Source organism: Cervus elaphus, chromosome 12 (assembly GCF_910594005.1).
Source record: "Cervus elaphus chromosome 12, mCerEla1.1, whole genome shotgun sequence".
Taxonomy (NCBI): Eukaryota; Metazoa; Chordata; class Mammalia; order Artiodactyla; family Cervidae; genus Cervus; species Cervus elaphus.
The window spans coordinates 72,216,175-72,227,424 of NC_057826.1; the positions used below are offsets into that span (position 1 = coordinate 72,216,175).

Below are 11,250 nucleotides of genomic sequence, written 5' to 3' on the forward strand. Positions count from 1 at the left end.
GAGCACTCCTGCTCTCCTCCATGTGAGGACACAGAAAGAAGATGGACATCTGTCAACCAGGAAGTGAGTTCTCTCCAGACACCGAATCTGCTGGTGTACTGATGCTGGAATTCTAGACTTCAGAACTGTGAGACATGTTTGTTGTTTAAGTCACCTAATCTATGATAATAAAAGTAAAATAAAAATAAATAAAATAAAAAATGGATTATTTTATGTTCCAATAAAGTTTTTTTTTTTTTTTTACAGAGGTGTTTCATGTATTTATTTATGTTAAAGCAACGTGTATTTATTGAGGGCCTTAAATGCAAGACCTTGTGTTAGCTGTTCCTGGGAAAACAAAGAAGTAAAATGTCCATGTTTTCAAGGAGGTTATACTGTGGTTGGTGAAACATTAATTTTCCTATAAACATCTGTGATTTAACAATTACTTTCTTTTTCCTCCTAGGAGATTGAGAACATTAGTCTTCCACTTACCTATCCTCTCTTGTATTAAATATCTCTTGTTCCCTTTCTCCTCCTTCAAGGTCTATATTCCTCAATATCAGTGTCTCAAATCCTAGGAAGTTTTTAAAGATTATTTTTTACTATGCTACATTTATAGTTGTCTGTTTTTACTATACTAGCCATTTGTAATTAATATTATAATTGCATTCCAATAAAGTTTATTTATGGACAATGCTACTTGAATTTCATATCATTTTCACACAGCTTGCAATATTGATCTTTGATTTTTTTCCCCCTTCAAACTTAAAAATGCAGAAGGGGATATACATATATATCAGGTAGCTGGTTGGCTTTGGCCCATGTGCCATAGTTTGCCAACCTCTGCTCCAAAATAATACTTTAAAAATCCAGTCACTTCAAAATTTCAAGTCATTACTTCCCAGAGATGTGAAGTGATTATTCATATATTCATCAGTAACTTATATCAGCTGGTTTCCACTTTGTCTGAACTCAGACAGTCACTATAGCCCTTGTAAAATAAAAAGTGTGCTTTCATATTTCCAAGACAACATTTTTTTTTTTTTTTTTGTAATTTAAGGATGAATCCCACTAGTTTTATCCCAGGATCATAGAGTTTTTTGAATGTCCATAGATGATGGAATTGGTTGAAATTTATCTTTTATTTTTTGGAATAGTCAACAGCTATTCAGAGCCAAGTCTTTTAAATAAGAAAAGCTATTATATTGGATTTTTAATGTGTAGTAGGATAATTTTGGGAAGTATTCACTTGCATTGTGCCATGTATTTATCTCTGATCTTCCAATCCAAGTGCACGGCCAGGGCCTTTTAGAAATTCCTTGCTTTAGATATTTATTGTAGGCTATAAATACAAATTTTGATGTCAATAAATCTTTTCTGATTTTGATAGAGTATAACCTCCATTGAGTTTAAGTCCTGAAGGGGTAAGAAAGAGAAGAATAAATGAACAGAGAGAGAAAAGGAAAAGATGCCAGGAAACTTGGAAAAGGATAAGAGTCACTGGGATTTGTGCTTATTAGAACCCCAGGCATTGGGACTCCTAGCTTTGCTTCTGACTCCACTGCTCAAAGTGTGCACAGAAGAGGTGAGATGCTGAACCAAGGGACCACAATCTATTGGTACAAAGGGCTTCTAAGGCAATCACGGTAGATGACTGAGAAACTCTCTCATGCTTCAGCACTGAAGGAACACAGGCTCTTGGCACAGCTTGGGAACTGGGAATCCAAATAGTGTATGGAATGGCATTTCTCCAGCAGCCTGGCAGAATGGGGCTCAAAGTCAGATTTCAGATGATTGAAAGAAAATAAGGCAACACAGTATTTCTTGTATCCCTGAATTTGTGGACCAAGAGTCATATCTGCTACAATATTTTTTTGCTAAATACAAATGTATGTCTCTAAAATAACCATATTTACTTTTCCAGCTCTGATGTTTTAATTAAAAAAAAATTTTTTTTGGCTATGCCATGTGGGATCTTAGTTTTCCGACAAGGGACTGAACTCACGCTCCCTGCATTAGAAGTGCAGAGTCTTAACTACTGGACTGCCCTGGGAGTCCCTGTTTACCCCAGGGACTTCCTAGAGGAGATTATCTTCCCATTTAGGTCACCACAGAGCATCGAATAGAGTTCCCTGGGCTATACAAAAGGTTCTACTCAGTTACCTATTCCATACGTGGTATCAATAGTGTATATATGTCAATTCCAATCTCCCAATTCATCCCACCCCTTCCTTGGTATCTGTACACTTGTTCTCTGTCTGTGCCACTATTTCTGCTTTCTAATTCTGTAAATAAGATCATCTATACTAATTTTTCAGATTTCACATATATGCATTAATATACGATATTTGCTTTTCTCTTCCAGACTTCACTCTGTATGACAGTCTCTAGGTCCATCCACATCTTTACAAATGACCCAATTTCGTTCCTTTAAAAAAAAAAATTGGTGGCTCATGTTGTTGACGTTATTATATTTACAGAGCATAAACCTTAATATGCTAATAAATTCTGTTTTAAAATATTGGTATTATGCACTGTACTGGTTTTTAAAATGAACATTTATTAAATGTTCAGTTTAAGAAATTTTCCTTTGATTTGAAATGCAGAAGTTAGCCAAAATAACATCTCTTCCCACCCTAAAATATATATACATATTTTATTTTAAAAAATTTTTTATTTTTTACATATTTTAAATTGTAGTATAATTGCTTTACAATGTGTTAGTTTCTGCTGTACAAACACATGAATCAGCTTTATGTATACATGTTTTCCCTCCCTCTTGAGCCTCTCCCCAACACACCCCAATCTCACCCTCTTAGTCATCACAGAGCACTGAATTGAGCTCCATGTTCTATACCACAGCTTCCCACCAGCTATCGATCTTACACATGATAGCGTACATATGTCAGTGCTGCTGCTACTGCGAAGTCACTTCAGTGGTGTCCGACTCTGTGAGACCCCATGGATGGCAGCCCTCCAGGCTCCCCCATCCCTGGGATTCTCCAGGCAAGAACACTGGAGTGGGTTATGTCAGTGCTACTCTACTATTGATTTGTTCCACCCTCTCCTTCCCCTCATTGTGTCCACGAGTTTGTCCTCTATGCCTGTGTCTCTATTCCTGCTCTGCAAATAGGATCATCAGTACCATAGCTTTTTCTAGATTCCATATATATGTGTTTACATATGATACCTGTTTTTTTCTTCCTGACTTACTTCACTCTGTATGACAGATTCTAGGTTCATTCACATCACTACCAATTACCCAGTTTCACCCCTTTTTGTGGCTGAGTAATAATATCCCAAGAAAAAGAAATGCAAAAAAGCAAAATGGCTGTCTGAGGAGGCCTTACAAATAGCTGTGAAAAGAAGAGAAGTGAAAGGCAAAGGAGAAAAGGAGAGATATACTCATTTGAATGCAGAGCTCCAAAGAATAGCAAGGAGAGACAAGAAAGCCTTCCTCAGTTACCAATGCAAAGAAATAGAGGAAAACAACAGAATAGGAAAGACTAGAGATCTCTTCAAGACAGTTACAGATACCAAGGGAACATTTCATGCAAAGATGGGCTCAATAAAGGACAGAAATAGTATGGACCTAACAGAAGCAGAAGATACTAAGAAGAGGGGGCAAGAATACACAGAAGAACTATACAAAAAAGATCTTCACTACTCAGATAATCACAATGGTGTGATCACTCACCTAGAGCCAGACATCCTGGAATGTGAAGTCAAGTGGGCCTTAGGAAGCACAGCTAGTGGAGGTGATGGAATTCCAGTTGAGTCATTTCAAATTCTAAAAGATGATGCTGTGAAAGTGCTGCACTCAGTATGCCAGCAAATGTGGAAAACTTAGCAGTGGCCACAGGACTAGAAAAGGTCAGTTTTCATTCCAGTCCCTAAGAAAGGCAATGCCAAAGAATGCTCAAACTACCGCACAATTGCACTTATCTCACACGCTAGTAAAGTAATGCTCAAAATTCTCCAAGCCGGGCTTCAGCAATACCTGAACCGTGAACTTCCAGATGTTCAAGTTGATTTTAGAAAAGGCAGAGGAAGCAGAGATCAAATTGCCAACATCCGCTGGATCATCAAAAAAGCAAGAGAGTTCCAGAAAAACATCTATTTCTGCTTTATTGAATATGCCAAAGCCTCTGACTGTGTGGATCACAATAAACTGTGGAAAATTCTGAACGAGATGGGAATACCAGACCACCTGACCTGCCTCTTGAGAAACCTGTATGCAGGTCAGGAAGCAACAGTTAGAACTGGACATGGAACAACAGACTGGTTCCAAATAGGAAAAAGAGTACGTCAAGTCCTGTATATTGTCACCCTGCTTATTTAACATATATGCAGAGTACATCATGAGAAACTCTAGGCTGGATGAAGCACAAGCTGGAATCAAGATTGCCGGGAGAAATATCAATAACCTCAGATATGCAGACGACACCACCCTTATGGCAGAAAGTGAAGAAGAACTAAAGAGCCTCTTGATGAAAGTGAAAGAGGAGAGTGAAAAAGATGGCTTAAAGCTCAACATTCAGAAAACTAAGATCATGGCATCTGGTCCCATCAATTCATTGCAAATAGATGGGGAAATAGTGGAAACAGTGACAGACTTTATTTTGGGGGGGCTCCAAAATCACTGCAGATGGTGATTGCAGCCATGAAATTAAAAGATGCTTACTCTTTGGAAGGAAAGTTATGACCAACCTAGACAGCATATTAAAAAGCAGAGACATTACTTTGTCAACAAAGGTCCATCTAGTCAAGGCTATGGTTTTTCCAGTGGTCATGTATGAAAGTGAGAGTTGGACTATAAAGAAGGCGGAGCACAGAAGAATTGATGCTTTTGAACTGTGATGTTGGAGAAGACTCTTGAGAGTCCCTTGGACTGCAAGGCGATCCAACCAGTCTATCCTAAAGGAGGTCAGTTCTGGGTGTTCATTGGAAGGACTGATGTTGAAGCTGAAACTCCAATACTTTGGCCACCTGATGCAAAGATCTGACTCATTGGAAAAGATCCTGATGTTGGGAAAGATTGGAGGCAGGAGGAGAAGGGGTGACAGAGGATGAGGTGGTTGGATGGCATCACTGACTCTATGGACATGAGTTTGGGTAACCTCGGGAGCTGGTGATGGACAGGGAGGCCTGGAGTGCTGCAGTTCATGGGGTTGCAAAGAGTTGGACATGACAGAGTGACTGAACTGAACTGAATATTCCACTGTATATATGTACCACATCTTTTTTATCCATACCGCTGTTGATGGACATTCAGAAATATTTGCATTTCTCTAATAATAAGTGATATTGAGCATCTTTTCATGTATTTGTTGGCCATCTGTATAGTTTCTTTGTAGAAATGTCTTTTTAGGTCTTCCACCCATTTATTGACTGTGGTTTTTTTTTTTTTTGATGTTGAGCTGCATGAGGTGTTTGTATATTTTCAAAAATAGATCTTGTTTTTCTTCATTTGCAAATATTTTCTTCAATTCTGAGGGTTATCTTTTTGTTTTGTTTATGGTTTCCTCTGCAAAAGCTTTTATGTTTAATTAAGTCCCATTTGTTTATTTTCTTTTTATTTTCATTACTTTAGGAAGTGGATTGAAAAAGATCTTGCTCTGATCTATGTCAGAGTGTTCTTCTGTCTACATTTTCCTTTAAGAGTTTTATAGTATCTGGCATTTAGATCTTTAATCCACTTTGAGTTTATTTTTTAAATTTTATTATTTAAAAAAACATTAAAAAAATTTAAAATTTTTGTTTATTTATTTGATTGCCTCAGCCCTAATTGTGATGCACAGACCCTCTAGTTGAGGCTCATGGGCTTAGTTGCCCCAAAGCATTTGGGATCTTAGTTCCCCTACCAGAGACCAAACCCTTGTCCCCTGTACTGCAAGGCAGATTCTCATCCACTAGACTACCAGGGAAGTCTACCTAAGTTGGTTTTTGTGTAGGGTGTTAGGGAGTGTTCTAATTTCATTCTTTTACATGTAGTTGCCCAGTTTTCCCAGCACCACTTATTATAGAGATTATCTTTTCTCCATTGAATATTCTTGCCTCCTTTGTCGTAGATTAGGTGGCTATAGATGCATGGGTTAATATTTAGACTTTTTTACCTGTTCCATTGGTCTGTATTTCTGCTTTTGTGCCAGTATCATAGTGTTTGGATTACTGTAGCTTTGTCTGAAGTCAGGGGGCCAGATTTCTCTAGTTCCATTCTTCTTTCTCAAGATTTCTTTCACTATTTGGGTCTTTCGTGTCTCCATACAAAATGTAGAGTTTTTTGTTCTAATTCTGCGAAAAATACCCTTGATAATTTGATAGGGATGGTGCTTGATCTAGAGATTGTTTTGGGTACTGAAATTATTTTTTCACAATGTTGATTCTTCCAATCCAAGAACATGGTGTATTTCTACATCTGTTTGTGTCATCTTTGGTTTCTTTTATCATCTTATAGTTTTCTGAGTACAAGTCTTTTGCTTCCTTGAAAGTGCGAAAGTGTTAGTCGCTCAGTCGTGTCCAACCCTTTGTGACCCATGGACTGTAGCCCTTTGGGCTCCTCTGCCCATGGAATTCTCCAGGCAAGAATGCTGGAGTGGGTTGCCATCTCCTTCTTTAGGGGACCTTCCCGACCCAGGGATCAAACCTTGGTCTCCTGCATTTCAGGTGGATTCTTTATTGTCTGAGACACCAGGGAAGCCCTCAGATAGATTTATTACAAGGTATTTTATTCTTTCAGATGCAATGATAAATGGGGTTGTTTCCTTAATCTCTGTTCCTGATTTTTTGTTGTTTGTGTATAGAAATGTAAGAGATTTCTGTGTTCTAGTTTGGTATCTTGTAACTTTACCAAATTCATTGATGAGCTCCCATAGTTTTCTATGTTTTTTTTTTTTTCCAATTTCCCCAAATGCATGTATCTAGGAAATAAGTTGTGTGTGTTTGTGACGTCTTATAATAATATATGCATATGTGAGAACAATAAAACTTATTTCATTAAAAACTACTTAAAAGATAGTTTCATAATTTTTGGGGGGGGCGGCTGCATGCAGCATGTGAGATGGGATCTTAGTTCCCTGACCAGGGATTGAACCCATGCCCCCCTCCAGTGAAAGCAGGAATTCTTAACCACTAGAATCTGCCAGAGATGGGCCAATATTTTCATAAATTTTAGGACTTTACTTTCACCTCAAGTCCTGGGTTAGGAAAATAATCTGATAAAACCTGTGTATTCATGAGGGATCTCTTCCCCTAGGTGACTCATTAACTGCCTCCTCCTATGTTGCTCTGGGAAAATCAATCTTTTTCTCTGAGACCATTCTCCACACAGATTAAAGCCATATTGATCTTCCATGTTCTATTTGGTACCACTTTTTACTAACCTCTGTATTATTAATCAGCTACCTCTTTTCTACTTTGGGGAAATTTCAATAGCTCCACATGCCAGATGTGATTTTTCTGAAGATGGCAGCTATTTTAGGTCTGCTAGAGATCAGGTGGATGAGAAGAATGGACAGAACAAATTCATTCAGATTGCTATGTTTTGTCAACTAAGATATTTCCTGGTAACTAAATCATCACTAGAGATTTCAAACTGTGGTTTAGTTGTGGTGTGGAAGAAAGCATCCAGAAGACAAAGAGTTGAGAACATAGTTGAATCAGTGGTGCCAGGCTTGAAAAATACTTGGCAGGGAAACTACCTTGGTCTTTAAATGGGGACAAAGAAGGTGCCTGGACAAAAATGATATATTTTATCTGAAACTTGAGAATAAAAATTTGTTGTTCTTAGGTTGGTTAATCCTACAACCCTTTATCAGTGTTTAATGTAACATCAGATAGCATTGATTCATTGAGAGCCTCCACTCTACTCAAGTTCAAGGATAAGAACCATGATGTGAGAGTCAGGCATGACTTCGAGGCACATAGGATACATATGGGATGTTTATGTTTACCTCTTGATTCAGATTAGTTTGGTGATAAACATACATTCCAGAGTTGGTAGCAGAGTTTGCCCTGGTTGCCCAAGACATCTTCTACAGAGACCAAGCAAATAAAAGTATACAATTAGGCTGTATTTGCCAAAGAAGCAGGGATTGTATGCTTTTTCCTTCTACACTGACAATTTAATCAGTTATTATAATAAATGACTGAGGAGAAAAATTTTGAAGTAATTGCTGAGGTTGAATATTCTGATTTTTTGAATCGAACCCCAGTCTTCCTGAAATATTAGAGAAACTTGATATCTGGGTTGTTTGTACATCCATTTTTTTCATTCAACAAAAAACAATTCTTAAGCTTCTGTTATGTTTCCAGCATGGTCTGGGGAGCTGGGAGTACAGAGAAAAAGATACCATTTCACTCTCCCATGAGTGCACAGACTGGTACTGGGAGAAAAACTCAGAAATAGCAAGTTATATTGCATCACTGTGCATTTGGAACAGGAATAGGTGAGTGGTGGAAGGTAAGGAAGGTTGGAATGTTTTTTAGGAAAATATCTCTTTAGGAAAGAAGTAGAAGAATGGGGAAAACTTTAGTTTCAAATTGAGGATCTGCTATCTCCATCCATGAATCTTTCTGTCAAATATTTTCTTTTTTTTTTTTAACAGTGGCAGGTTTTATTTTGGGGGGCTCCAAAATCACTGCTGATGGTGAGTGCAGCCACAAAATTAAAAGATGCTTGCTCCTTCCAAATATTTTCTGAGAAGGAAAATTCAGATCCAGTCTTAGTGATATTAGTTTTTCTATCTAAAATCTTTCACTGGGTGTGTGGCTAGGGCTCTTTGGAACATTGAAGATGTAAACTAATTTTAAATTCCTTTTCTGTATTTTTCCATTTAGGCCTGTGAGTCTCTAGTCTTAAAATTTGAGGGAAATTTCTATAGCATTCTTTTTTCTTTCCTCTTTCTATTCTACATAATTCTTTCATTGTTCTGTTTTTCTCTATTTCTTACTCCTTTGCTTAATTTTCTTGTTTCCTTTATTTATCATTAAGGCTTTTCTTCCTATCCCTCACCATCTTTCAGTTTCTTCTCCTTGTATGTTTCCTTTATCTTCATCTTCTAAATGATCTTACATTAAACAATTAAATTGAAATTGCAAAGGAATTAATTAAAATTAATTCAACAAACACATACTGATTTTCTAGAACTGACCGTCTGCCCTCTGAAACGGCCCAAGGAACTGAGTATCACGATAGAGATGAAAATACAGAAAGCCCTACCTTTTAGTGCTTGAAAACAGAGGAAATGAGTCATGCACATGTAACTATACCACAGGGCGAAAGGTGCTATGATAAATACAAAGTGCTATGGGAAATGAGGGGAAGAAGATTTCTTTTCTAGCTAGGAGAATTGGGGAGGTTTCATGAGTGGCATTTAAACTGGGCTGTGAAAAATGAACAACATTTCAAGACACATGAGCCAGGTTTTTATTTGAGTAGCATTCCATTGTGTATGTGTGTATACACAATGTTTTGGCCATCATAAACAACACTTCTATAAGCATTGTGGTGCCTGTATCTTTTTGAATTAGTTTTCTATGGATATACACCCAGGAGTGAGGTTGCTGGATCACATGACAACTCTATTTTTAGTTTTCTAAGGAACCTCCACAAAGCTTTCCATAGTGGCTGCACAAACGGTGTAGGAGAGTTCCCTTTTCTCCACACTCCCTCCAGCATTTGTTATTTGTGCAGTCTTTAGTTCTTGATTGTGGGTTCCGGTTCATTTTTGCTCTTCCGCATTTTATATCCATCTTCCTTTCCTCGCCGCCTGTCCTGTAGACTTCAAACTACAGCATTGGATGCAGGGACAATAGACTTGTAGAGACTGCTGAATCAGCTTCTGCAGGATTAATAAGACCAAGTCACTGTCACATCTCTTGGTATATTATCTCCTGGTGGTTCTGCTTCTCCATTGGAACCCTGAGTAATATGGCCAGTAATCCAGATTTCTTATTTTTCTTATTTTTTCAGGCAAATTTGGAGCCCAAAGTGACTGAGACCATGGGGGGAGGAAATCATTCGGTGGTGTCTGAGATTGTGTTGGTGGGACTCACCAGTTCTTTGGAGATGCAGCTTGTCCTCTTTCTAATTTTCTCTGTGTTCTATGTAACAAGTACTTTAGGAAACCTCCTCATTGTTCTCACAGTGACCTCTGACTCCCATTTACACTCCCCTATGTACTTCCTGCTAGCCAACCTCTCCTTTATTGACGTGTGGGTTTCCTCCATTACAGCTCCCAAGATGATCTCTGATCTTTTCAAAGAGAGAAAAGTAATCTCTTTCCAAGGATGCATCGCTCAGATGTTCTTCGTTCATGCTATTGGAGGAACTGAGATGGTTCTGCTCATTGCCATGGCCTTTGACCGTTATGTTGCTATATGTAGGCCTCTCCACTACCTGATCATCATGAACTTCAAAACTTGTATTTCACTCTTGGTTGCTGCCTGGACCATTGGGGTCATCCACTCACTCATCCAAATTCTATTTGTTGTAAATCTACCATTCTGTGGCCCCAATAAAATGGACAGTTTTTACTGTGATCTTCCTCGATTTATTAGGCTTGCCTGCACAGATACTTACAGACTGGAGCTTGTGGTTACTGCTAATAGTGGTTTCATCTCCCTGGGAACATTTTTCATTCTGATTACCTCCTATATCTTCATCTTGGTCACTGTTTGGCAATGTTCTTCAGGTGACTTGTCCAAGGCCCTCTCTACGCTATCAGCTCACATCACAGTGGTGGTGTTATTTTTTGGCCCATGTATTTTTGTGTATTCATGGCCATTTCCCACAGTACCAGTGGATAAATTCCTTGCTATTTTTGATGTAGTTATTACTCCATTTCTGAATCCTGCCATCTACAGTTTGAGGAACAAAGAGATGAAAGTGGCAATGAGGAGGATATTCAGTCAGATGTTGAGTTTCAGGAAGCTGTTTTAAGTGACTCTGATATCAAGAAAGATGAACAACCTTACTATTCTCTGCCATGCCACAGACGTGAATCAACAAAACATAGTACCATGGATGCTTTACTTAATAGTTTAATTACTAATGTCCAGAATGTTCTTAATGTGATTTCTGCCCATAACCAAGAAAGATATAGTATTCTTCTTTCTTATGCAATGTGACAGAATAAAAGAATTAATGCAAGACTATTTCCACATTTTCTTGTGTCTCCTTGATAAAAATGAATTTGGACTGGTCTCTTTTATTTCTTTTCCCCTCTGGATTCTGAGGAAGATCCTCAATTGTCAGATTGAGTTTTG

At 38.1% G+C, this 11,250-nt stretch overlaps 1 protein-coding gene across 1 annotated transcript; it reads left to right on the forward strand.

Moving 5' to 3' along the window:
• The first annotated feature begins 9,979 nt into the window (after positions 1-9,979).
• LOC122705265 (olfactory receptor 4F3/4F16/4F29-like) lies at positions 9,980-10,924 on the forward strand. Its single transcript, XM_043920530.1, has one exon. The coding sequence runs from the start codon at positions 9,986-9,988 to the stop codon at positions 10,922-10,924; it is 939 nt and encodes a 312-aa protein (XP_043776465.1). The 5' UTR covers positions 9,980-9,985.
• Positions 10,925-11,250: the final 326 nt, after the last annotated feature.